The sequence below is a fragment of the Batrachochytrium dendrobatidis genome (genome assembly GCF_000203795.2).
Source record: "Batrachochytrium dendrobatidis JAM81 unplaced genomic scaffold BATDEscaffold_10, whole genome shotgun sequence".
NCBI lineage: Eukaryota > Fungi > Chytridiomycota > Chytridiomycetes > Rhizophydiales > Batrachochytrium > Batrachochytrium dendrobatidis.
In genome coordinates this window covers 794,442-821,196 of record NW_006281108.1, presented here as the reverse complement: position 1 = coordinate 821,196, position 26,755 = coordinate 794,442, and the positions used below count along the sequence as shown (strand labels likewise).

Sequence of the window (26,755 nt, the reverse complement as noted above, 5' to 3'; positions counted from 1 at the left end):
AGTGTATACCTTGAAAAAGACTGAATCAAAACCAATGTTACTCTACTTAGGACTTGGATAATGCTGATTTATAGACACTTGCAATAGAATCAATGACGGGTACTCCAAGTGCCCTTGCCTTGAGACGTAGGTTAATATCGTGTGTAACAAGAACGACTTTTGATGTGGACCAAGAAAATTCGGCATCTGGAGCCAATGAACTTTGAGTGCTATTCGTCCCATAACCCAAACACACATTCAAAATTAGATCATCTGCATTGCGTAGTGAAAAACCCCCCTCATTCTTGCTACTGTCCTGATCTGCTGTCCAAGACTTGGGCCATTCTTCTGAGCGTACGCGTAGTGTGTGCATCATTTTACCACGACTTGTAATAACCCTCACAAACGCTCTTTTAAGATCAACCAGTGAGCTATCTGGTGTGTCAAAAATGCTGGTCAGTAGATCCAATGCAAGTTCTGCATTTTTTCCAATCTCGCTCTCCACGCATCGCAATCCATCCAGTTCGCTCACAACTGCTAATGGAATCAAAATATGCCATTTCCGAGATGTAATCATTGTTTTGACTTGTTCAAAGTTGTGCAGATATAAATTGGTATCAAGAACCAAAATCGTATGAAGAGGATCAGTATCATACTGTATTTCTTTAGGCTTGACGTTTTTTCTATCTACAATGCCCTCAAGCTCATCCCGGGTGATCTGTATGATGGATCGCAAATAAATCACCAAATCAGCAATAGGCTCAGTGCAATGCTCAATTGTAACCAAAACTAATTAAAGCCATCACCTTGAGAGCTTTTATATCAGCGTCATCGTCAAAACTGTCTGCAAGATTTTCAAGAGATTCAAAAAGGTCTAAAGACTTTACAAATTGAGCAGGCTCTTGAGAAATAAAAGATGCATTGTCAGTATCGCTTTGAGTAAGATCCTGCTTAATCTGCTTGGAAACTTTAATGTAAATTGTAATGGGTTAATCAACTTGAATCAATTTGAATGGTATATAAACTTGTATAATATACCTTGTTTTTTGCCATGGCTATTCTTTGCATTGTACTTAGTAGCACAGTCAGACTTCAAAGACATAAAACTTGACTCGTGAATCTAATTTATAAAACTCGATAAAATGAGCACACAAATCTGCATCGTATTTCAAACTAGCCAACTTACTCGAGTCACATGTTTCCATAACACATCAAGCCGAGTATAGTGCAATCTCAGGGTCTGAGTAGAATCAGTATCAATCTCAGCTGTTGAAAAAAGACTCGGCTTAATAGAACACTTGAATATGGACATAGTAATCAAAACGTCATCCCGAGGAACATGGAATTGATGAGCCATTTCTGTAATACTATAATCTTGTAAAGTCGCCATTGATTCATCCTTATTCTCGATAAAATCCAATAGCTGATCTTGAATGGTTTTAAATGTAGCTTGGATTGTCTAGATGTTCAAGTCATATCAATAAACAGAAACTTTAAATAGATGCATCACTATAGTTTGCAGCATGCTCACCCTCCAGTTTATAAAGCGCGCAACTTTGCATCCAGTATCCGATACTAACAAAAACAGAATCGATTCTAGAATTGATAGTCTATCAACTGTGTCATTCGAACATGATTTAGTAAGCTGGATGCTCCCAGCACTATCCACTAGTACTGTAAGTAGCATACAACAATTTTCCAAAAGCTGATCCATGAGAAGAGGATTAAGAGACTGACGGGATATGATTAAAACCGTGCCAATTGTGATAACACACATATAATACAAATGCTCTCCAAATGCTTTGGTCTCGTTGCTGACATTAGATTCGGCAGATGACGTTTGTCGAAATTTGAAGTTTGCATCTGCGAGTAAAGCATTGAATTCACTGTATTTTTGCTTGTAAAGCTCCAGGCTAAAGAATAAAAAGGAGTTAGCTGAATAGGGTTTGAACAAAACAACTAAAGCACTATTGGCTACATGAGATTGCTATATGTGCACTAAATCTCCACATGACGTGCCTAATTCTGGTAAAAAGAGTATCAATCAAGCTGATGAATGAGCTTATAGTATCTTTGAAAGGAATGTCTTGAACAATGGAAAACACATTTCGAAGACTTTCCCGGGCTGGCTCAAAAGGAACTTGAGCACAAAGAGCAGCAATGTAATGGCATACAGATTCAAGAGGGATGCCAGCGGTAACGGTGACTCCAGCAATTTGGCTCTGATAAAATCCTAATTGTATATAGATACGATACCAGACAGATTTAGACAGATTTTGATGAAAAATAAAACTCATGTTTCAATTGAAACTACCGTTTTGAGGTGCGACCCGAGATGCAAACAAATAGTAACTTTTAGCCTCTTTCATCAAATCTCGTTTTCCAGCTCGATCGTTTGTTAAATTTTGAGCCTGATACCGCTTTAAATCGCCCAAAGAGTTTGATATTTTGTGAGAGATAATTGATGAAGAGTTATGGGACATTGTGAGTAACTCTGTATAGATATCTTGAATCGACAAAAGCCATGATTTCCACAGAGATTGTGAGTCTGATTCCGACAATTCAGACTCGGCACATATTTGTTTGCGAAGATAGTCAACAGTCGGATACACGACGGCTTTCCATAAACGAGAATCCAGACCGTACTTTATATTGAGCCGATTGTCTAGCTTAATCAGGGACAGATAATTGACTGCGATACTGTACATATATTAATAATACGTATACAAAATGCACCAATGCAATGAGCAAAGAACTGTTTGGCGACTAACCTCTGTCGAAGTTCAAGACTACTCTTCAAATTGCTAGGAGTGATTTGCTTCTTGACTAGTTTTTCAAAATCACAAATCGTGGAATAGAGAGTTTGTGCTTGAGTTTGTATAGGATTCAGTATACGTTCATGTTGAACGTCAGACTGTACATGTCTAATAAACCAATATGCCAACAACTGAATCAATAAGAGCTATAAATCCGACTCGGTAGTAAACCAATCCAGTTTACTAGACTAAAAATACGCATTATATTTCTAAAGCAGTGCATAAACCACCGTATTGAATAGTCAAACCAGACTTGCCTCGATTGATCTTGAAATGAAGGACGTCTTAGTAAAGCGGGTTGTGCCTTTGCATTATAAAGACTGTGTTTATTGTCAGAATCACAGACCGAACGGGAAAAATCCTCGAAAGAATGGTTCATATTTTTAGTAGAGTTTACAGAACATGTTTCAGCAGGTGTCTTGACAGGTGTTTTGGCAGATGTCTTGACAGCAGTCACGACAATTCGATCCTTCATTGCTGTTAAAGTGGACCAAACTCGAGCCGCATCGACTGACAGTAATAACACGTGACCAATCTCGGTCGTTTTTATCGCGGAAATCCGACAGTTGAATTGACAGCAAATGGCCAATACGAACAGCTCGCCTTTACTCGTGCCTGAATTCGACATTGACAAAGTGCTTCAGGATCTTACCGGAAATCCACCACTGCATTCATCCATCACTACTGCAAGCATACCACCAATTCAATCTGTAGATTTGCCTGCATATTTACTCGATGATTTTCAACCGAGTAATCCTGCTGCATCCAACATCTATACTCCCATCTCAGCACACTCTTGGATGAATCATGACGATGTGCAACCATATATTCCATCAATAGATATGGAAACTACTGACGTTCATGCTAGTCTTATTCCCACCACTCGTGCCAATCTATCACAATCATATTTGGACAATCATCCAAATAGTTTTGGTTCATTAGATGAAGGCTCAATGTTTCCTACACAGAGCAATTTTGATAATAATATTTGGACCGATTCAAATCCTGGAGGTATAATTAGTATTAGTTTTACTTGAGTAATCCTGAAAAAACTATTACTGACTAAAACCTCTACAACATCAGGCAATGACTTGGACGAAATAGATGAAGATGATGACGATGAGGTGCCAGATAAGATTGGGCAAGTCAAAACTAATTTAATTTACAGCCATATTCATGTAAAATGGAGCACTTGCATTCTCAATTCCTTCAAACATATCGACCATCATAATGTATACAGTCCATCTATACTTTTAAACTGGAATGATTCCATTTTCATCATTTGGTATCACCATATACTGTACAGTCACCAGATTCATGGATTGAAATCCGGATATTGGGTTCAGCTGTTTTGATGTTTTCAAACTCTTTATATCATGCAATCTCGGATACATTCGCGTTCTAGTTTAATATACTTCAGGAATGCAACTATGCATGCCAATTATTAGGAGAAAAGCCAGCCAGCTAAATAGTTCATGTTACAGTGTTGCCCAGTAAATCTGGCACTCATCACTCTGAGATTGACTGTTCATTATGTATCGGTACTCTTATTAATGTGTTATATGAATATGACTATTTTAAAATAGAAAATTGGAAATCTGATATTGGATCTGTATTTTATACTAATCTTTTTATTTGGCGATTACCATCGTGATGATATGGTGTGTCTATGGATCTTTACTGAATTTAGCATTCAGATGAATGCTGCAATCGAGTTTGCTGGATCCACTCATAACTACAGTCAAATTCTCTGGGAGGAAGATGAGGAAGCTCTACGTGAAATTGGAGAGCATCTTGGCGAAGATGCCGATTTTTTATTTACTGGAAAAATGGGACGAAATTCAAAAAAACGTCGCGGTAAAGGTCGGCGATTTGCAAAGGTATCTACTATAACACAACTAAGCTTTTTAAAATGTTCATTGTTTCAAGTTAGCGCTTGCTTTTTATATGGTTCTGACCTACTTTTGATCCATTTTCTGTAATTCCAAATTTAATGATCCACTAATACTTTTACTATCAGGGTCAAAGCCAAGCAAAAACAAGAATACCAGAAGCTCTCCAATCTACTTTTGGAAAAGCTAATCTTGCTTACACCATGGGTCAACACGATGAAGCAATTAAACAGTTACATGAAATTATTCGTCAGGCTCCAAATGCCCAGCCTGCTTGGTCTACGCTTGCAATGGTACATGAAGAGCTTGGCAACAAATCAAAGGCAGTGCAAGCATACCTTATGGCAGCACATCTTTTATTTAAAGATGCTGAATTGTGGAAGCGCTTGGCCCGCATGTCCGAGTAAGTTACAATATGCCAGAATGAAACGCGCACCGCATCGACCAAAGAACCTTTTGAATGTTGACCGATAAAGCGAACCACATTGTATTTTTATAGGGATATTGGCGATATGAATCAGGCACTCTATTGCTTAAACAAAGCTGTGCGTGCAGATCCTGACGATCTAGAATGCAAATGGTCGCGTGCATTAATACATCGGGATCTTGGCCGATTGGAGCAAGCGGCTTATGGTCTTCAGGATATCCTTGAAATCATTCCAGACAGCGTGGATGCTGTCAAGGAATTGGCCCGCATATATGTTTTACTTGAAGATATTCCACAGGCAATTCGATATTTTGAGAGTTTGATGAGCATGGATGAGGCTGATTGCTTTCCTACTGCTGGCACGCAAGACGAAGATGGTGTTGGAAATGATCTGGCACTATTAGTGAAAGACACTGCACTTGATGCTGCAAGTGATCTTCCTGATCAGTATCGTATGGGCTACGAAGAACTGAATATGCTTAGTGAACTATATATTGAAGTTGGGGAATATGAAAAGGCGATTTTTACTATCAAGCAAGGAGTGCATCGACTGTGTAAACTTCCATTGACTGTGATTGATTGTGATACAGATAACGAGTTTGATCCTTGTCTTGAAAACACAATACATCTTCCAATCGAATTGCGAACAAAGCTTGGAATTTGTCGATTGTACCTTGGAGACTCTACACTAGCCCAGGTACTTGTATTACATCATAATTATTGCCGACAGTCTTAGTTACCACGTTTTACCTTTTCGCTTCATCAAGAAATGTGTAATCTACCTTGTAGCAGATATTTGTGAATATGATGAATGATTTAACCTAGAATCTTGACGTGTACATATCGTTGTAGTACCACTTTGATATACTATATGAAGAGGGCACAGAAACATACAGTGAGCTCTATTTCGACGTTGCCGAAGCATATATGGGCTGTCGAAAGTTTGCTCCAGCATTTGAAATTCTCAAAGTTCTTACTCAAAACGAATCGGTATGGCTTCTTCATGTGTGTTGCTAGATATACCAATCACGATTGATTTTTTTAACAAATTTTAATACTTTACCAATTTTTTCAAAGACCAATGTCTCTGTTACTTGGTCCAGAATGGCACGGTGTCAGCATCAACTTGGAAATAACACCATGGCTATTAAGCTGTATCGAAATGGTAGTGTGCAAAAACTGTATTTGAAAATGTAATCAAAACTATGTCTGTATAAGATCTCAATGCCAATATTATATGTATTAGCCAGCAAAGCAGATCCCGATAATGCTGATTTGAAGAGATCACTAGCAGAGATTTATGAAGCGTTAGGTGATGAAACACAAGCGCTTAATTATTTTAAAGAAGGTATGATATTTTGTTTAAAAACGTGGCATTATTGGTATCTGATGCGCTGTATTGAATTTTGCAAGCCTAATCTGGATGAACTACATACGGTGAATATAATGAAAAATATTAGCGGATATTGCTGAAAATTTATTGAAACAGGCAAAGTTGGATGCATCCAAAATTCAGGGTATTTCTAGCTCTCTTTTGACTGTTCAAGCTGAAGAGAAGCGAAGGCAAACACGCTTGGCTGCAGATAAAGCCTTGATACATGCCCAAGAACAAGTACGCTATTTTGAAAATGTAGTCAATTTTGAAAAGTTTAAACAGCTTTCAAAACTGCCTGTGCTTGATTCACTACAAAAGGTACATTGGAATGTATAACTATGTCCTACTAATATATATATTTTATTGTGGTTGCTGAGATACTTTTTGAATTTTAACGTGTGGATTTTCAAAAAACTAGATTGATTTGCTTCGATGCTCACGAAAGCTCATGTCTCGTTTTCAAAGCTCTCGGATATTTTACTCGGTATGGTTTGATTATTTATTGGCATTGATCATATTTTTGAAGATCTAACACATTGATTATTAGGAATCACGTGTAAGTCGACGTTCGATTGACTTGATTTAAAATTTAGACTACTAACTGGGTGGATTACGACATGTGGTTGGTAATTTGTTACACAATCTACTTTTTAGCTAAAAAGCTGGGCAGCCGAACAGATGCCAAGTGTAAACAAGATTCCAGATGATTTTGACCAGCCATTAGAACTAGAGTTCAACCTGAATATTAATTCTGCTCAATCTACTGAGATTACTAGCATAAATTTTGAATCCGTTGCAGAAGGTCTTACACTGAATGATTGGTTGAGTGTATTTATAAAGGTAAGTAGCATATTAGAAACACCAATACTGCTTGTAAAAGCTTCTTTGAATCAATCTATTTAAATCCGTGATTGATGTCTGTAGTACGCTGTTATTATGGCTTCTGATAACAAAGAGGATGACGCACATGCTGCTCTTTCGATTGCTCTAGACTCTATCGTGTTTTTTCAGTCCAAGCCAAAAAGAGCCTTTATTAGAACAGTAATGCTTTGTAAGATTTTTTGTAAATCAATCTATCAAATAATTTGATCATTTGACTCATCCAATCTTATTACTCTTTCGCCTCTATGTATTGTAACTCTAGATGTGGCAATGTATTCTAGAAACTATGCTCGTATTTCTGAGCTTTGCCGTCACTTGTCTCAAAATATGCCATTTTCAGATGACGCATATCGCCTATATTGTGCCATGTTTTCTGCGTAAGTGTGTTGATAAAGCTTCAATTATTTGATGGTTCAATTATTCTAACAATATTTTATTTAAAGTGGGGCTGCGGCATCAACTATGCTCGCCAGTGGTGCCAATCTCAAGTATTTTTTTCGTCAGATTCGACTAAAAAGTCACCAAAACAACACTAGCGATACTCTTGCAACCAAATTTCCACTTTTGCATATATTGTATGGTCACATACTTTGTTTAGCACGTGTATACAATGGTGCTATAGGTTAGTTGTGTTTGAAATCAACCTTGTTTTTGGCCCATTTAATCAAGTTGGCATTTTAATACTCATGCACATGCTCCAGTTCACTACATGCATGCTTACTCTATTGCGCCAAACGACCCAATGACAAACTTTGCACTCGGAAATGCACATATTCATCGTGCAATGCAGCGCAAAAGCGAAAGCAGACATACTCATATTTCGCAGGTTTGGTTTTTATTTTGATTGACTATGAATCAAAAAACTATATTTAACTTGGTACACTTGATTTAAAAGACTTGTATTTGCTGTTATTTTACAGGGCTTTTCCTTTCTTTTTAAGTACGCAGAGCTTCGAGGAGAGAATCTTGAAACGGACTATAATCTTGGTAGAGCATTTCATACAGTTGGTAAACAGCATATGAATTTCAACATTGCTTAACTACTCGATGAAATTTCTAGTCGTTAAAAACTGCTATTTAAATTCAGATATGTATGATTGACACAGCTTGATAATTTATTATGCCATATTATAGGTCTATCTCATCTAGCTGTTCATTATTACCGCAAAATAATCCAAGCAAAAAAGTCGCGATTTACTTGCTTTGCTGCTTACAACTTGCATTTGATATATTTGAGCGTTGGATCGAATGGTCTTGCACATAAAGTTCTTCAGCAAAACTGTACACTTTAGATTGTTTGGATTTTATGTGTGAGCAAGGTTTTGTTTAAAATAAATCGTCATCATCACTCAAACTGCCCAGATGGTATTCGTTTTTTCTTGATATCGGACGGCTATTGGATAAAGATTCGTCATCAGAAAATACTATGTCAGCATCGTTTTCAAACTCATCATCAGTGTGTCCTGCTCCATATTCATCGATATCGTCGTTTTTGAACTCTACGATACGTGATTTGGGTGGTGTCGACTCTGCAACAGCTATGTTGGGTGTCTGAAGTCCAGTCGCTGTTTCAGTTACAGGCCGTTTAGAAAAAACAGGCAGATCCGCTAGAAATGAAGACTTGTTGGGCGAGTCTGTTATAGGGACCAACATAGATTTATTCTTGTCTATTACTTGCTGATGTGGAATTTGGTTTGATGCCTGATTGGACGGCTTACTTTCAGACAATTCTTGCAATCTCACATTCATACTCGGCTTTTCATTTTGAAGTATCAAACTGCTGTTGGTAAGGCTTGCTGGATCTTTGGATTGAAAAGATGCGCTTTGTGGGACAGATTGCTGAGTTGAAGTTGCTTTTGGAGCTACCGGATTAGTTGCTGGGTTGATGGTTTTAGTAGAGGATGTAAAAAAGTCGTCATCATCACTATGCATCTCAAAATCTTCAAAAATTTCATCTATATCATCTGGTGGTGCTGGTGAATTAGCGTGTGATAAGATAGTCGACGGTTTTTCATTGGTTGAAGATATAGGTGCGTCTGACTGTGAAACCGACATATTCTGTGGTGCAGATTGATGAGAGGAGATATCCAGCAATTTGCTCGGTAAAGCTGCTGGATCTGCATGCGCGACTTCTTTTTTATTGATACTTGTCAACGATGATGGAAAAATTTCATGTGAAGACTTTATAGCCATGTTATTTCCACTTAATGGTGGAAGATTCTCTAGATGTGATTGGGCCGATACGGGATTCTGATTTTTTAAAATAGCTAATTTACTGGTATCTACTGGTGAGAGTTTGTCATGACTATGAATAATACTGGTCTCGGAGCTGTTTTGTTTTTCTACAAAACTTGGCGAGGCAAACACGACTGCAGCTTGAGGTATGGATGACTTCACTGCTGATAAGGTTGAGTTGTGGATTTCTGTTTGAAAGATATTTTTAGTGTCTATTGGCAGTTTCTCTATTGTACTGCTTGAACATATTTTGGTGGGCTCGTTAAGCAATCGATATCTTTCAGAAATAGATGCTTCTGAAGCACTGACTGCTGATTTATCTTGAACACGAGGCTTTGTATCGGTAGTAGAATCAAGTGCATTGAGTAGTGCATCAATATCGTCCTCATCAGAGTCAGAGCTAAAAGAATTGCCATCTATTTCTTGGTTCCTTTTAGATACGGATTCCTTCAAAAATGTTTTTTTCGGAATATCGGGAAATGTACTTTTGGAAACTGCCATCTTATTCTCATGCACAGTTGGAATCGCTTCCAATCGAGACGTCGGTGTTGAATCTATAGATCCCATAATATTTGTAGTAATGGGTTTAGTACTTGTAGCATCGTCTTCAGAGTCCGAGTCCCAGTCACTTTTTTCAACCGCAGGCCCAAAACTTTTCTAGAATAGATACATTATTGTCAAGATTGTGGGTTATAAATAAAATCGTGTTAATAGAGCCCACTGCCACATGAAAATCACCAGTCCAGCTGATGATTACCTTGATATCGTATTGAAACTTTTTGTCCTCTTTTCTGATTTGATTTTTTGAAAAATCAGACTCCATTGTCGTCTTGATTGCGAATAGCTCCGCATCACTTGGATATAAATGTTAGTATCATTGAATTACCATATAGATACATTATAGCAAATACATCACAATTTACTTTAATTTGTTGAGATCTACTAGTCCATTACTAGTTGAGTGGGTTTGAGATGGGGGCAACGGGAAAGTTGAACTTTTTTCAGCCGGCCGAGTGCTGTCGATACTACTGGGCATCGCCAAAGATACTTTTAAACTTGAATCGAGCTCTCCCGACATTTTTCCTGCAGTAGAGAGAAATGCTTGGGCGTTTTGAAATTGATTATTATCTGCAAGTATTGGTTTTTGCTGCGACTTTTCTGATACATCAGCACACTTTGGAGTCTCTATAGTGTACGTTGTTTTACTTGAAGAAACAATATCTAAAGGCGGTGTATGCTGTAAGGGTTGGGGTTGAAGGGGTCTGGGTATAGAAAACTCTTTAGCCTTTGGTCTACAGTCAATCTTGTAATGCTTGCAAACCATCTCAATTAAGAATCGAATCTAGTAGATAACATGTAACATTTGGATGAGTCTATCACATACTCGACTAATTTTACTTTTTAAATGAGCTATTGCTTTCTAACCTGGTTTTGATTACAGTTTTGTAGGTACATCTTGTGTCTACTGATTACATCGTTAGTTATCTTGTCAAAATCCAACTGACGCGTATGAATATCGACAGCCTCGTCAATATCCCACAGTGGTATTTTTCTACGTCGTAGCCTATCTAAAATATATTCAGTCAGTCAAAGACTTGAATAAAAATAAACTAAAAAGACACTTTAATGTATTTACCACTGGGAACTAAGTTGTATATTAGATAGAGAGCAGGCCGATTGTATCGCACACCAATTTGGCGCGGTTCAATAGTTTGTGGCATAATGGGTCTTGTATCAAGATGAGTGAAAATTGATTTCAAATATTTATCTTTATTTCCATCCCTCTCCCCAGCAATCCATACTTGGAGTGGATTTGAATTCGGGTGCCTGAATTCCTGAATGATAAACAACTGAAGCAGGATGCATTAAGGAGGATTTTAAAACTTGATCAGATTCATTATTCAAGGAATTACTTGAAGAATCACTCGAGCTACTGGAAGAATCACTCGAGCTACTGGAAGAATCGCTTGAAGAGCCATCCGAGCTACTGGGAGAATCGCTTGAAGAATCATCCGAGCTACTGGAAGAATCGCTTGAAGAATCATCCGAGCTACTGGGAGAATCGCTTGAAGAATCATCCGAGCTACTGGAAGAATTGCTTGAAGAATCACTCGAGCTACTGGGAGAATCGTTATTTTTTCCTTTCATGGTACGATGCAATTGCTCAAGTGATGCTTGATAGGAAGATATATAGGGTCCCCAATGTTTTTCGTCAAGAGCCAATTTTTTAAACTGATGACTTGAATCAGCACGAGATAAATTGGCTTTACACTCAGACTTGAACCATCGTACTTGCCTTGACTCGAGAAAAGTATATGCAATACCATCTCGACCAGCCCGGGCGGTTCTGCCAATACGATGAACATAACTTTTTATTCTGCTAGGAACGCTATAGTTGATAACAACTTTGACAGACTCACCCAGGTCCATACCACGTGCCATGATATCGGAGCAAATGAGCCCCAATATTTGTCCTGCCTTGAACATAGAGATAAGCTTTTGGCGTTTGGATACAGACAGATCAGAGGAGAATGCTTCGGTAAGAGGTTGGTCATTTGAAGCTTTGCCATGATGTAACTTTAAAGATAGATTTAAAAGCAGTGAAAGTCGATGCGCTGATTCCACTGACTTTACAAATACAAGAACTCCCGAATGTTTAAGCGTGTCAAAAAAGTATAACAATGCCAGCGGTTTGTCTGATTCAGAAAGAACCACCATTCTCTCGACCAGCGAGGGAGGAGTGATAAAGCGTTGTTCAACTGAACTGGTGATATTGGCTGGCTGGTCGTTCATGTCGACATTATTCACATCTTGATCTAATAAACCATCTGGAGAGCCCGACACAGTAATATAACGAGGATTACGGAGCCGCAGTGAGGCAATTTTGGATGGATTTCTAGTCAGAGTTGCAGAAAACAAAAGCTTTTGAAGAGCAGTTGATGGGATATCTAGATGGTTTGAAGCTGCTGTATTCGATTTAATAAAAGCTTGAAATCATCTAGATACAAATCACTCAACGAGCAAAAACAAAAAAACTCACCTGCTTCTTTCTGGACAGGATCAACAGCTTTGAGAACACTTCCAAGCCATCCATGAAACGACTGATTCAGCAATCTATCAGCTTCATCAATTACCAAGAAACGCAAATGGCTGAGAGAGAAACCAGGCGTACCATTCAGATGATCCATAAGACGGCCAGGCGTGGCAATCAAAATGTCGATCCGTGAGGATCCGCCAGATTCAGTAATGGCATCTTCATTAGCCAAAGGATGTTGTAGCAGCAAAGAGTCCAGAGATGACGAGCACGGTATTTCAGCAGATACCAATAATGCCTTTTCTGCGGAAAATGAAGCTTGACCAGTTACCGCTGCCACTCTGAGTTTTGTGCCTATGACCAAACTCTCAAATGTCCTGCGAACTTGCAATGCCAAATCTCGAGTAGGCACAATCACTAGTGCTCGGATACGGGGAATAACTCTTGTTAAAAGCGTTTCTACGATCGGCACAGCATACGCAAGAGTCTTTCCGGAACCAGTTGAAGCTGCCACGCATAAATCTCCTGGAGATACGGATTGAGTCCACCAACGAGTTTTAAGAAGTTGTGGAAGAATTGCTTCTTGGACAGGAAACCAATGCTCAATGCCCATTGCAGTTAATCGCTGCAAGAGAATAGACGATAATTTAATTTCTGATGCAGTCGAGTCAATTTTATTGTTATCTGTGCTGATAATGGCTGCCTGGACAGTTATTGGCTGTGAAATCCAGTTGGGAAGACCTTGAGCATTGTTGATTACTTTTTTCAAAGAGTTGGATTTGTGTCGCTTTAGAGATTCCAATTGGTCGGTCTGCATAATATTTTCAGGATGTTCATCGTCCTGTACTTGATGCAGCACATTTTGCATCTCTGTATATACCTGCTGTTTATCCATCTCCCTATCTCCACACGTCGTTACATCTGTCGTCTCCTGCTCTGCTGCCAATGATCGTCTCTTGACCATTGTTATTTTTCTATACTTGAAATGCATCAAAAAAAACCTATTTGTAATCACGTGTATTTAATTTATCGTATTCGCTCAATTACAAAGCCATCTAATTTTTAGAGCAAATTGAAACGAGTTGGATTGTAGATAATTCAAAATAAGGCATTGCCTCTTTACATGACCGGAAAATCATTAAATAGAAAACAGAAAAGTGCATTTAAAGTGGGGTATTCAAACCAGGCTTTACTATTTTTGACTAGTATATCTTATATCTAAATCAAGATTTGTTTATTGGAATACCACAACTGTTGAAGCTAAAAATACGACATCAGAAATAAGGTTATCATCTAGGATGAACTGCTTGCGGCATCTTAACGCGACGAGTATAGTATAAAGCTGTATTTCAAAATTCGGATTTCATTCGTTTGATGTAGAAACCTGCTTTACTATAGTGGATATATTATCTAAATAAATTTTAAAATGATGTTTTGTTTAGACAATGGAAATTCGTTTCAAATGTCTAAATGCTTTATACAGCTGTATTCACGTAAAGTGAAATACTAGACACAAGATACATAATAAACGGTCAGTCTCATGTTTGATTGGTGCTAATCTTACTGGACAACATTGAACCCTTTGACAAAGTTCACTGGTCTTTGCTCGTTCTTGTACAAAAATACAGAGCAAATGTTCACATCCCTATTCCAGTACATTCCACAACCTTTCAATATCCAACTTTTCCTTCCTCCAAAACAGAGTCTAGAGTCCGCATGATCATTCAAGTCATGTATATCAAGTATGAATTTGGCATGGAAAGTTACCAATTTACACACTACTAATGCATAGTTTGGTTCGAATGAATTTATCTACTGTTTTATCAATGCAGCAACTCTTTGCACTTTATATGTTTTGGATGTTTATCAAACTGAAAGGAAAGAGTTGTACATCTTGTAGATAAATGAAATACTTCACAACTACTCAAGATTTGATTGATTATCCGAGTAATGGTTCGAATGGACTTTGTTTTAGGCAAATATTGAAATGAGTAGTGATATTCGCCGAGATGAATGCAAATATGTCTCATGAAAGTGCTTCATTTGTAAATCAATAATGAACCCAGGCGACTTGAACAACCGCTAATCACAGGATGTGCAAGTTTAGAGGATTCAACAAAACCAAACAAGCTCATCAAGACTCTTGTTTTTTCTTGTGGAAAAGCTGAGTTCAAGTTAAAGGATTTGAATAGCTTGCAGTCCAACGTAGCAGTTTTTTCAATAAAATGGTGCTGATGATGAGAAGGAATGGCATTAGATGGCGAGCGCAGTGTTTTTCCAGAAATCATGCAGGTAGATTGCTATTTGTTCATTTTGATGTATCAAGTGCAGACATATTGGTATTGAATTCGTTCAAAACAGTAAAAATGCTACTTGAAATCAGAGCCAACATCGGTACCGTCAGTCACAAAAAACTAGTGACCATCAGAAATAAAGTGCAAGAAAATGAATTGGTTCATTGCCTAGTAGTAAAAGCGAATTCTCCAGCTTGCTCAGACCTGAAATGTGACTTTCTTTTCAACTCAGCTCTTTGACAATCTTTTGGAATCAGTAAATCAGATAATTTCCAAACGAATTTGATACAATCCTTTAAAATTGTCGACTTTTAACAAGAATGCCATTGTCAATTTTACAGCAAACACAATGGAATATCTTGCAAGCAAAATACACTTTGCATTGAACCAAACATTCTTATTTAAATAGTTTTTAATTTGTAGGTTTGCTGATTTAGTATTGAGATGCTTGATTCTTGAGCATTCTTTCAAAATAACATTAAATCCTTTTTATTGCTTTTTTATTGCTTTTTTTGGCAATGTAGTTTTCTATCTGGTTCAATTTGTATCGTTTCCAATGGGAACTTGTTAGGATTACGGTATAAGGTTGATAGAATTGTTGAGTAAATGAGACAGGAAATCTTCAATGGACGTAGTTTAATGCTATCCAAGATGGTAAATTTCATGGAGATAATCAAATAGTCACAGATTAACCAGAGTAGTATAGATAAGGCACTGGATGATACCAGTTTTCTTGACCAGTATTTACAGCTCAATTTGCTTGCAAGTTGTCAAATATAACAATTTATCGGAGATAGGCAATCAAGGTCAAAAACAATGGTATAGAGCACTGGATACATTATAAGTTTGAATTATCAGGAACTTTCACTGCCATACTCATACCAACGCTTTATGTAAAACATCTTTGATGAATGTATATGGAACTATCAAGAGTGGGACCCATAGTTGTTTGATGAATTGTAAAAGTTGATATTTCCTGTACCAAAATATAGCCCGAGATAATCGAGACTTTTGTGCCAAACTCTTTTCAATATTTTAACCAGGATATAAGTTTATTTTAATGCTGTAGTGGCCAGAATTCTTTACAGATGGCATCCATTTTCAGTTTGATGAACTTTCCCAAACAAATATCAAAATGTCAGGCCAAAATACACATAATTCTACAATCCTCTTTCACTTGATACCCCAATGGTGTCTGTAGAAGCAACGATCAATTCAGACTGTGCAGGGCTCAAAACACTGCTTGCCGAATACTTTTCTGAAGTAAATATGCTTGCTAAAATCCGAGATACAAACTCTGGAATCACAGCAGTAACAATACAGGGACATCCGAAAGCAGTGTCCTCTTCTATGGAATACCTTAAGGATCTTTTGCTCATCGGTTATGATGCTGCCATTGTATGGGGAAAAAGAGTATTGTTAAAGAAAATAGACTTTCTTCAGTCACCATTGAAGACACTCCAGAAAAACTGAAACGAGACCCATCATCTGAAGAATTTCTAGAGAAGCATTTTGAAGAGATCTCCTTTGGTGGTTCTGCTGCAACTGAAAACTTGAAAAAAGTCGCCAGAGAAACATTCGCTAGTATGATAAATGCTACAGGTTTTGGTGTTGCAGAGGGATGGATTCCAGCTGTCAAAGAAAAACACATTTCAATCAAATACAAAGGAAGAGCATTTGACCTGGAAGTTTCCTCTATGCAATCTCTTTCTGAAGTCATATCAACAGCTGATTCATTTTTTTCTCAGCCTGTGCCTTTCAAAATGTTGTACCGATTTGCAGATAATGACTTTATAGTTGTTACCGATGTCAAAAACTTGCGTGATGGATTCTTGTACTATGCCCTAACCGTCAACGAAGAGCTTCCCAAGAAACAAGTTGTAGATCACAATCTGAATATAAAGCATTTCTTTGACAAGATGAAAATTGAACGAAAAAGACCCGAATTTGATATCATCAAGCTCAGAGAAACCTTTACCGAACAAGGAATTCTTTTTGAAGATTTGATGGAGACTGGTGACTTGGCCATAACTGATACTGAATTAGAAAAGTATGGAATTGCTCAAGGAGGGCTAAGAACAGCCATTCTTGCAGTCATCAAAAGTATTATTCAATGAATACTTTTCAAAATGATTATTTTATGATTTAGCTTTCTGTTGATCAGAAATAGAGTCAATAGCAGCACAACCTCCTGCAGCCATTGGTGCGTGAAGTGCACCGACTCCAGCAGCGACAGTTCCAAAGGTTGACATTGCGACAGGTACAAGTGCACTTTCAATTAGTTCAAGATACCATTTCAGTAGTTTAGTAGCAAACATCATCGTCTCACCAAACATACTTTCAACTAATCTGTTACTTTTGTAATTTGGTTTGACATGTGCCTGTGTGTCAGAGCTTAAATCATTGCATGTAATCTCAACATTCTTGAAAATAGGAGGCATTACAGCAAAGTATTCCTTTAAATGCTCAGGAACAGCAATATCACATTCTATCATTCCAAAGAACGTGTTATCCAAGACATCTTTCAGAATATCGGGATAAACTTGAACTACTTGGTGCTCACCACACGGCATATCTTGACTTATCGCCCACAGATATAAAGTATTGGTATCATATCCAAGTATTCCCTGACAAAGCTTTCCTTTTCTAATTCTGGTCGTCTTTTTCTTGATAATGATGAAATACGATACTTGGTCCACCAACCAGATTATCTCTATATTTGTGGTACAATTCTTCATTTCCTTTGAATAACTGAAACTCGCAGTCTTTGCTTTTTGTGTGCCAGAGATATTTCAGAGTGAGTCTAGGAACAAAGATGCCGTCTTTGTGGATATCAAGATTCAACGACTGAAAGAAATTACCCAGCTTCTTTGTCGCTTCTACGCCTGGCTTCGCATCCAAATTGTTGTAGTCGTTCAGCAAATCATACAGGTTGGTGTGAGTGAATACCATTTCATTGTAATCGTTTGATGAAACTGATTCTCCCTTTAGATTGTTGTAAAACCACTTTTTGGATGGAATATGTGAGTGTTTTAAGAACTTGAATGACATTATCAGAATATTGTGTCAAATCTGGATGTTCATCAATGTATTTCGATAAATTCCGAGTTACTTTATGTGGAAATATTCCCTTTTGTGATTGTGCGTCAAACATTTTCAAGAACTTGTCAAATAAAGTATTTGGTGGTTGAAAAGCAAGAATGTCGTTAAAAGCAAACGATCCATTTGATATCATTCGGTATTTGTTACATTTGATAATGTCATCCACTTGACCGTTTTCAGGTGAATGAAACTCACAACCCCAAATTGATCTTGTGGTATATCCCATTTGTTTGAGAGCTGTTTCCTTGTTTGATGTCTTTTCATACAATATGTTCATCGTATCTCCAGTTAAAGGATTGATATCTTCTGATTTGTGACACTTTCTACATCAGTGGAAAAAACATCCCAGAAAGTCATAGATTGTGTTTGATTCTTCATCGTAGCCATCAACATTGTATCGTTCAATCTTTTCGCTTTGTTCAATATTACAACCTAATTCTCCTTGAATTGAATTAATCCAAGGCTTTTCGCATTTGGATACATTTCCATGGTTTTTAGAGTGTTTCAAGACTTGTGGAGGGTATTTCTTGATGATGTTAATGTCATATGATGAGCTATTGAAGCCATAAATAGCCAGAACACCAAGCCATTCTAGTAATTGTAATCTTAATCGTTTCTGAACCTTTGCATCGTCCAAATTGGCCATTATTCCAAAGAACCGAGAATACTTTGAATACAACAATTGCAGATATTTGTGTCGTATTTGATCCATTTGTCATCACTATATCCAAAGCTTCTTCAGTTGTACCTTCAACTGGGATGAATTGAGCCTTGTTTTCTTCACTTCCAATGAAACTTGTGCTCAAAAGTTTGTGTGTTTCAATGAGTGAGCTTCAAGTTGGTCGTAGATTGACCGATTTCAACCAAGTTTCAAAATCAAAGTAGATGAAATATGGATAAAATCTCATTTCTTTCGGTATATTAATTCCATTCAATTCAAGATGCTCAAATACATTCAACTTTGGTTGATAATTTACATTTTCAAATATTATCTTTGGTTTTGCACAAACAATTGAGTGTCGTTTTATCTTTTTGAATTCACTAAAGGATGAATGGCATCTGAACATTGAAACACTGGTTAACTGAGACAAGTTAATAATAAAAGAGAAATGATGGAATTTATGGCTTATATCAGAGTATATATTCAAATTAATAACCTCCTGTATTCTTTACCTGAATGTCGTTCCATAACCGCTTTCTTTCCATTGAATCGGTATATGTTGACATTTACAAAGAAATGGCTTTCAATCTCTTTCAATTCTTGAATATCAAGTTTGGGATAACACTTCTTTACGTTGGTTTTGTAATAATCCTTGTAAAGATCTTTTGCTTTCTTTGATAATCTGTCTAATCTGATTTCTGGATACTTATAACGAGCAAAACTACCAAAAACAAAGGTTATTTGTGACATACTGGAATGAAACAATGCTCTTGCTATTCTTGATGAAATCAGGTAGAATTACAGATGCGCCTATTGATACCTCTGGAATGGGTGTTGTTAAAAGTACATATTCGTAGATATTTTCAATACTCCATTTGGAGTTTGAACACTTCAATTTTTCCAGTATATCATCACCATCCAATTGGTTTAGTACCGTATCAATAGTGGAATTAACTAGTGGTGAATCATTGATATTAAAGCAGGTATTATCAGAGGGATAAAACTGAACTCTATCATCAGTTTCAATGTTCCTCAGCACATATCCGAATTGAATATCGAACCAGTATCTTAATGCTTGCTTTTTGTGATTCTCTTTGATGGTAAACTTCAATTCATCTAAATTTGTAAACAAGTGTCTCGACCAATGAATTGGTTTTGATTTTGGTCAGAACGAATATTTCTTGATATGATATTGTGAAAACGACCGTTGTTCTTGTCCAGCTCTCTTTCTGTTTGTTTTGTAACTGTAAAAGTTGGTGATAGGTTTTAGCATCGTCCATTCCACTGAAGATCCCTTGAATGTGCTTTCTGAATCTTAGTTTAACCTTCCTAACCCGTCCGACATCCAGATTTGTAATTGAACTAATCAATTGTTTGTACTAGTTTTCTCTTTCGTCTTGTATTTAATAGCAAATCGATATCTCTCAATGACATTTACTTCAAAAAGAACCTTGTACAGACCAACTGTGCTGTCATTTCCTTTAATCAATACAGCATTTCCATTCAAATGAATTTGGTTTCTTCCAATATGTTTGACATTTCTGATGAACTTGTTTATCATTTGAAAAGAAATTAAATATTCAATTTTATCTTGGATTAAACTTATCAACTATCTATGATAGTGGCTGTGATTGAATATTGCATCTTTTATTTTCTAGACTAGATTTAAACAATATGTTGAATTTACCTTGCTCAAATCCGAGATCAAAGTACATCAACAATTTACTAACGGACACAATTTATCTCGATCCAAGAAATAATCATATCTATCAAGTTGTTGAAAAGCGTGTCAATAATTCGCTGTTGAAAGTAGCGTATAATTACGTTGGAAATGAAGAAGCGGTTGTGTTAGATGATGTTCCGGATTCAGTGTTTAAACTAGAAAACCCAATCAAGGCTAATCCATCGAAACTATTAAAAGGCAGAATATTGTTTTTGGAAAACAATGCCAGTCTATTATGCGGCATCGACATAAATCACTATAAAAGGATTAAAGAAATGATAGGCGATAGTTGCTATGAAACAAACGATACCACTTATTCACTACATTATGGGTTAGTTGTTCCTTTCAAAAAGCATTATCCAACTTGTGACAATGCGAAGGTTAATCTAGAAATGATGGGTTATCGAATCTTTGCAAACATAAAGATGCTGCCAAGAGTCATCGAGAAACAGCAATCATTACAGGAAAAGTTGTACAGAATTGTTATGAGCGGTGATGATTCTAATTCAGATGATGTGAAAGAAATTATCATGTAAACTATTCATCTTCAATGCCACTGTTGTATCCAGTAGTTGTTGGAAGAATCGATCCATTCCATCCTGCTCTCTTTCTTTGGAATTAGTTCTTGGATAAAACAGCAAGTCAATAACTTCAATGGGAATGGTTGGTTTCAACATATTTGATTCATCTTGTTTTATTGAAATAGTTGTATATCTGCCAAACACTTGGATCAGGAAGCTAATACGTTATGTCAGTTTGTGTGGTATCGTTGGTCAAGTGTGTTATATCAACCTCGTAATTGCTATCATTTGTTGTTTAATGGTTTTCTCAAGGAGCTTATTGTGTAACGATCGTGTGGTTCTAAACTGCGCACAATAACCTTTTCGTTGACATTTCTTGGAGCATGTCAAACAGGCAAAGTGAGATGCGTTGAAGCATTGGATTAATCGTGTGGTTACTGTAGAAAAGCATATTGGACATTGCGTGTTTTCATCAAGTCAAAGTGTGACGTTAATTTCATTCTTACTGTTTAATACAAGTAATGAAGAAATAATTGAAATTAAGTTGATAATTCAATGAAATCATCTATTGGTACTCTTTGTTACCGTACTTGTGATAGCTCTATATACACTCATCAAAAATAAGATATTCCATTTAAAGCGTTGGTGTGAGTCTGGCACTGAAAACTCCTGATAGTTCAAACTAATAAGCTACTCACTATAATACCCCATTGTTTTTGACCTTGATTGCTCATCTCCGATAACTTGCTATTTTTGACAACTTCGTACAATATTTAGTGCTAGTCATTGGTCAAGAAAACTGGTATCATCCGGTATCCAATATATACTACTAACCCGCATTATAGTTCATGCATAATTAGTTTCTAATTAATAATTGATTCAAAAACAAATTGTTATTTTCTTGCAAAACATTAAAGATTCTCGTTCAGAATGAATGGTCAATCCAATTGAAATGATCAAAACCCAAAAGATACATTGCTTTATACAAGGTTCATTGCATTTACAACCGTGAAGAATTATCAATCGAGTTAATTCTGAATAAAAACAACAAAAAGAAACGAATGCAGACTTTGATAGCACAGGTAGCAAGACTAGATTAAAAAGAATAAAACCCCAAGTTTAGATTTAGAAAATATATCAAGGGATTGTTTTTTGGTCTTGAAGAAACAGTCAAATACAATCAGTGCGTTCAATTGCAAATAGATGCGACAAAGCCACAGAAACAATCGAAACAAAAGTATAAAAGCATCCCTTTAAATCAAAACCAAAAACTTTTGAATACTTACAGCATAGATTTGTTTATTCAAGATCTACACGACAATGCAAGGACAAATCATCAAATCCAAAAACTGCGTTATTGACTTGATTTACAATTAGAATTTCATTCAAAACATTGAAACAAGAGTATTTATGATCCTTTATCCATCAGACAATACATTTATCCTTAACAAACTTGGACAAACTCTATTGATAAACAGCTCTGTTGGAATGTTATTCAGGAATTAAAAGTGGTTTAATAGAACAGCTTGAAAGACCAAATTCAAAATGAACTGTTGGAAGAATTTACAAACGTGCTTTCAACTACCGCATTACCAGGAATGACAATTGGAAGCAACATTAAACTTCCCGATTTTGTCATTAATAGTAAAGGCATTGTATAAGAATGAACACAATACTTGTTTTTGGAACTGTTTGACATGCCTTCTAAATTCATCATGTAGAATAGACCGAATACATGGGAAAACAACAGGGTATTTACAAGTTGTTGCAAATCATTTAATTCAGATTATAACAGTGTTGATATAAAACAACTAAATGATATTGAGGCTCATCTCCAAGTAAACATCAACATTTATTATTTAGAGGTGATGAAGCTTTGATGGAAAAGCATTTGTTTCAAAATTATCAACATACCTTGAATTTAAATATTTTTATTAAAGTTGAAACTGCAAGGCATCATTTCTCATTCATTAAAAGCATAGCCAGTATAGCAAAAGTACTTGAATCTATAAATTGCAATGGTTTTTGACAGAATACAAGAAACTTGAGAAACATTCAGCAATAAAGTGCACGCTAAAACAACATTTGAAAATGGCAATACAATCCAAAACCAAGCATATTTGAAGAATCGGATACTTCTGTAGTCAAATTACCAAACGAGTCAAGATTCTATTCCTATTTTATATTCCACGACTTTGAAACCTGATTGGATACAAGAACACCACAGGAAAACTACAATACACTGAAGCACACGAGTTCTTGGGCATCGGCTTGATTGAAAGTAAGAAAAGGAGCCTGTCTTTATGTTTGTTGGAACGAATACAAGAGTCATTAACAATCATACTTTAAAAAATGAAGGAAATTAAAAATGCATCAACTCTACAGCCCATGTTTACTTGAATCGATGATCTGAGTGATGATTGCAACATAAAACTTGCATGCTTTCAATTAATGGATTCAATTCTTTGTCATATGATACTAATGTTATGAACATATATTTGCCTCACATTCCCATTCAAAATAGTAAGAAAACTAAAAGTATATTCAAAAAGAAAAAGGCAATGGGTTTAAACGATTGAGAATCAGTTAAATTGTAGTGTAGATCACAACAGGAAAATTAAAAGATTTAATGCTGATGGGTGCGATAAAACCCCAATACAATATACGCATTTAATGGATGTCAAATGTTGTGAGCAGATCAAGTCAGTTTTACGCAGGATATCGTATGAGTTATCAAAGAACAATAAGAAAACAAAAAATTGTTATGAAAATGTGTTACAATATGATATCTATTTGTAAATGTCAGTTTAACCATCACAATATATATAAACCAATCATACTATCAAGTGCAATATCAAGTACAATGGTTTCAAACGACAAGTTTATTTTTAAAAATATCATTGTTTGCCCATCACTTGCAACACTCTTGAACAAGTATTTGAAACCATTTGATGCAGAATGTTCAAAATACATGTTTGCTCATACAACAACCCAAAACATACACACGCATCTGGAAAAAGTATCCTACAATTAAACCATCAAAAATATGGTTTGATTAAACTACTAAACATTCACCAATCCCTGCAAATACATGGGTTTACAATGATTTATCAAAAACTAATATAAGAAACACTGATCATGCTACAATGCAATTGTAAAAACCCGTCCGAGTTGTTGAAACATTACAATAGTTTGGATGTAAAGCCTGCGACTGAAGCAACAAAAAAGTTGACCAGCTTGTTCAAAACGATCCATTTTGATATTCATAAAGCTGGCATTAGCATTATTGACGTGAGTAGTATATATTGGGCACCGAATGATACCAATTTTCTTAACCAACAATTACTGCTAAATTTGCTCTGAAATTGTCAAAATAACAAGTTATCAGATATGAGCATCAAGGTCAGAAACCTAAGGGTGATCGCATTCAAGTTGGAATTATTAGGAGCTATTTGTGCGAGACTCATACTAATGCTTTAAATGGATCCTGCCGTTATACCAAGATCTGGTAGTAAAGTTAAATAGTAACCACGATCAGATAATGCCAGTTATTGTTTAACGTTTATTGGATGATTCTTACTAAAACTTATTATTACCTTTTCAGGAATGGTAAGATGGTTCTACAAAAAGACTACAGACAACTCCAGCGAAAACAGATGCAAGTTGTGAATTCCATTGTTGCTTGCCAGATCAACTGCCAAATAGTGTATAGAGAGCATCCTAAGCCAGTCATATCAATAATGATGAATATGACATCAGCAATAAATGGATGATGATATTCTTCCACTTCATTAGTCAGTCTCAAAAAGATAGCGACAGAATAACCAAGTCCTAAACCAAATGAAAAGCAAAAACACAAAATGCATTGGTCTAGGTAAGGCACTGAAGGAATCACTATGATTGTGTTGGTGATTGAAACTTGAGCTTCTTCTAATACATCCTTCAAATCAGAGGCTCTTAATACTTCAATAATCGAGTTTCCTATTTTCAAATCTAAATTGCAAATAGGAGTCTGCAAAGCAGGCATAACTGCTTCATTTATCGCACATTTCAGAGCTGAAATAGTCTTGCCTTTAAATTGGTCAATAGTGAGCAGTGTATCAAAGTGTTGGTGTTTTGAAGTATATTTTTGTCATTTTTCAGTTTATTTGAGGAAAAAAAAGCTTTAAAAATGACAAAACTTTGGGTCAAATTCAAGCCAAACAACGCTACAAGGGTATCTACTGAAGACTGCGAGATTGTGGACGACCTTCTTAAAGCCTGCAAGAAGGAGCTCTCTCCTCACTTTGATTCCTATGCTCCTGCTCAACTCTGTCTTTCCACTACTGATGGTGGTACTCCTTTACAACCAGACAACCCTATTCCTGCTCAGAATACAGCAAAGACTCCTCTATTCATCAGCGTTGCAGTTGTAGAACAGGCTCAAAAGGAAATGGTATCAATGTCCTATGGAAAAGCTACAATGCCATTTATTAGCGAAGCGACTGGAGTTGAAGACGAAAATCAAGTTTGGGAAAATATTCCAGTTGACACCACAGTTGAAGCTTCTCCAGAGTTTGTTGAATTGTTCAAGAAGAATTGCTCCGTCTTTGAATTTGGCGCCGAAGCAAGCAGAAGAACTTTGATCTTTTTCTTCGGGAAGTAGTTGCCCAATTTCCAGATTTTATTATCATTTGCGAGTATCATATGACTTTGGTGAATAAAGTCAAGAAAAGACGCTTAAATGGGAACTGTGACTACACCATCTGCCACCGTGGCCTTAGAAAGCTTCCTCATTTGGTCGCAATTGGAGCTAAAGTGACAAACAATGAGACTCTGTTGCAATGCATTGGGGAATGTGCTTCCATTCATTATCGCAGAAAGAAAGCTGAAATGAGGAATCTTCAAGTCTATGGCATTCATTCAACTGGCTCGATCTGGAAGTTTGTTTTCATTGATGAAAATGGATCATTGTTTGTTTCAAAAGAGTATCAATTGAATCCTGAAAATTATGTCAAGGAAGGATTTGACCTAATCTACCGTCTTGTCTACTATGTGGTGAAGCAATCTCATATCAACAGCCCTCGTACGACACCTGCTGGGTCTTCAGTCTCTATCAATCAATAAATGCTTTTCCTTGTATTTGCAGCTTTATCCAACCTTATAATTGTTCACTTATTTTACAAGATTGAACATTGAGGCAAATCTTTAGTTTACAATTGTAATTTCCATTGTTTACTATAAATGTCTGAACAGCTTTACAACCTGGATTAGAAGAGTTGCTGCTCTAAATGATTCAGATTTGGAAGAAGAGCTCAAATTGGTCAACAAGAATTCACTCAATGCATTCGCAAGAGCAATTGGTCGTATCCGTCGTCCCGAACTAGATTCTCATACATACAGAAATGGAACGTATGAAGCACATCCCCATGCAGATACAATCAATTTATTGGTTTCTATTGGAGAATCTACACTATCTGCCATCAATTCGGAAACACCAGTCAGTTCTCATATAGATGACAATACTAGAATCAAGGTATGAACCAGACGAATTACTATTTACAAGTCTGAATTACCTGACAAAAATCGCACTCATGGTCCATTACCAAAATATTTGCAAACTAGACAATTCATAGGACAAGACCTGGTTGCCTTGAAAGGATGCTTTCCAAATCAAAAGAATTCAATGACTACACTATAAAAGCATTTAAATGGAACTATACGATGTGTCGTTTATACATTGGAAGTAGTAAGGGTAGAGCACCGAATGATACCGCTTTTCATTTACTGCGACATTTTACGCTTTCTTCATATTAATTGAAAGTTTGGTAAATT

The 26,755-nt window shown here is 36.5% G+C and overlaps 10 protein-coding genes across 10 annotated transcripts; 4 read left to right on the top strand and 6 right to left on the bottom strand.

Annotated features, from left to right (window-relative positions):
• Window positions 1–46: 46 nt before the first annotated feature.
• Window positions 47–3,270, bottom strand: BATDEDRAFT_90710 (uncharacterized protein; the record flags this gene model as incomplete). The annotated part of the gene is made up of 10 exons (XM_006680826.1): window positions 47–697; window positions 786–946; window positions 1,018–1,099; window positions 1,166–1,438; window positions 1,511–1,554; window positions 1,669–1,892; window positions 1,990–2,212; window positions 2,294–2,679; window positions 2,751–2,903; window positions 3,026–3,270. The coding sequence occupies 10 exons, from the start codon at window positions 3,268–3,270 to the stop codon at window positions 47–49; spliced, it is 2,442 nt and encodes an 813-aa protein (XP_006680889.1).
• A 106-nt stretch (window positions 3,271–3,376) lies between these two features.
• On the top strand, window positions 3,377–8,663 carry BATDEDRAFT_90536 (transcription factor TFIIIC subunit TFC4; the record flags this gene model as incomplete). The annotated part of the gene is made up of 17 exons (XM_006680900.1): window positions 3,377–3,806; window positions 3,879–3,973; window positions 4,382–4,675; window positions 4,816–5,090; window positions 5,187–5,811; window positions 5,967–6,104; window positions 6,192–6,279; window positions 6,361–6,462; window positions 6,575–6,807; window positions 6,908–6,973; window positions 7,144–7,329; window positions 7,414–7,540; window positions 7,634–7,748; window positions 7,815–7,993; window positions 8,073–8,197; window positions 8,292–8,379; window positions 8,506–8,663. 17 exons carry the CDS (start codon window positions 3,377–3,379, stop codon window positions 8,661–8,663), a joined length of 3,324 nt encoding a protein of 1,107 aa, XP_006680963.1.
• Window positions 8,664–8,697: 34 nt separating this feature from the next.
• Window positions 8,698–11,327, bottom strand: BATDEDRAFT_90709 (uncharacterized protein; the record flags this gene model as incomplete). Its single annotated transcript, XM_006680825.1, has 5 exons — window positions 8,698–10,263; window positions 10,364–10,460; window positions 10,530–10,948; window positions 11,032–11,174; window positions 11,243–11,327. 5 exons carry the CDS (start codon window positions 11,325–11,327, stop codon window positions 8,698–8,700), a joined length of 2,310 nt encoding a protein of 769 aa, XP_006680888.1.
• Window positions 11,328–11,358: 31 nt separating this feature from the next.
• Window positions 11,359–14,299, bottom strand: BATDEDRAFT_35707 (uncharacterized protein; the record flags this gene model as incomplete). The annotated part of the gene is made up of 3 exons (XM_006680732.1): window positions 11,359–12,572; window positions 12,647–13,641; window positions 14,205–14,299. The coding sequence occupies 3 exons, from the start codon at window positions 14,297–14,299 to the stop codon at window positions 11,377–11,379; spliced, it is 2,286 nt and encodes a 761-aa protein (XP_006680795.1). The 3' UTR covers window positions 11,359–11,376.
• Window positions 14,300–16,122: 1,823 nt separating this feature from the next.
• On the top strand, window positions 16,123–17,051 carry BATDEDRAFT_26685 (uncharacterized protein; the record flags this gene model as incomplete). The annotated part of the gene is made up of 2 exons (XM_006680673.1): window positions 16,123–16,332; window positions 16,440–17,051. 2 exons carry the CDS (start codon window positions 16,123–16,125, stop codon window positions 17,049–17,051), a joined length of 822 nt encoding a protein of 273 aa, XP_006680736.1.
• Window positions 17,052–17,072: 21 nt separating this feature from the next.
• BATDEDRAFT_90708 (uncharacterized protein) lies at window positions 17,073–17,507 on the bottom strand (the record flags this gene model as incomplete). Its single annotated transcript, XM_006680824.1, has 1 exon — window positions 17,073–17,507. The coding sequence occupies one exon, from the start codon at window positions 17,505–17,507 to the stop codon at window positions 17,073–17,075; it is 435 nt and encodes a 144-aa protein (XP_006680887.1).
• Window positions 17,508–17,580: 73 nt separating this feature from the next.
• Window positions 17,581–18,748, bottom strand: BATDEDRAFT_26684 (uncharacterized protein; the record flags this gene model as incomplete). Its single annotated transcript, XM_006680672.1, has 3 exons — window positions 17,581–17,973; window positions 18,047–18,355; window positions 18,428–18,748. The coding sequence occupies 3 exons, from the start codon at window positions 18,746–18,748 to the stop codon at window positions 17,581–17,583; spliced, it is 1,023 nt and encodes a 340-aa protein (XP_006680735.1).
• Window positions 18,749–19,180: 432 nt separating this feature from the next.
• BATDEDRAFT_26683 (uncharacterized protein) lies at window positions 19,181–20,258 on the bottom strand (the record flags this gene model as incomplete). The annotated part of the gene is made up of 3 exons (XM_006680671.1): window positions 19,181–19,418; window positions 19,450–19,813; window positions 20,078–20,258. The coding sequence occupies 3 exons, from the start codon at window positions 20,256–20,258 to the stop codon at window positions 19,181–19,183; spliced, it is 783 nt and encodes a 260-aa protein (XP_006680734.1).
• A 3,821-nt stretch (window positions 20,259–24,079) lies between these two features.
• On the top strand, window positions 24,080–25,586 carry BATDEDRAFT_26682 (uncharacterized protein; the record flags this gene model as incomplete). Its single annotated transcript, XM_006680670.1, has 3 exons — window positions 24,080–24,232; window positions 24,546–24,550; window positions 25,085–25,586. 3 exons carry the CDS (start codon window positions 24,080–24,082, stop codon window positions 25,584–25,586), a joined length of 660 nt encoding a protein of 219 aa, XP_006680733.1.
• A 227-nt stretch (window positions 25,587–25,813) lies between these two features.
• BATDEDRAFT_26681 (uncharacterized protein) lies at window positions 25,814–26,737 on the top strand (the record flags this gene model as incomplete). The annotated part of the gene is made up of 3 exons (XM_006680669.1): window positions 25,814–26,022; window positions 26,177–26,456; window positions 26,546–26,737. 3 exons carry the CDS (start codon window positions 25,814–25,816, stop codon window positions 26,735–26,737), a joined length of 681 nt encoding a protein of 226 aa, XP_006680732.1.
• Between the last annotated feature and the right edge of the window lie 18 nt (window positions 26,738–26,755).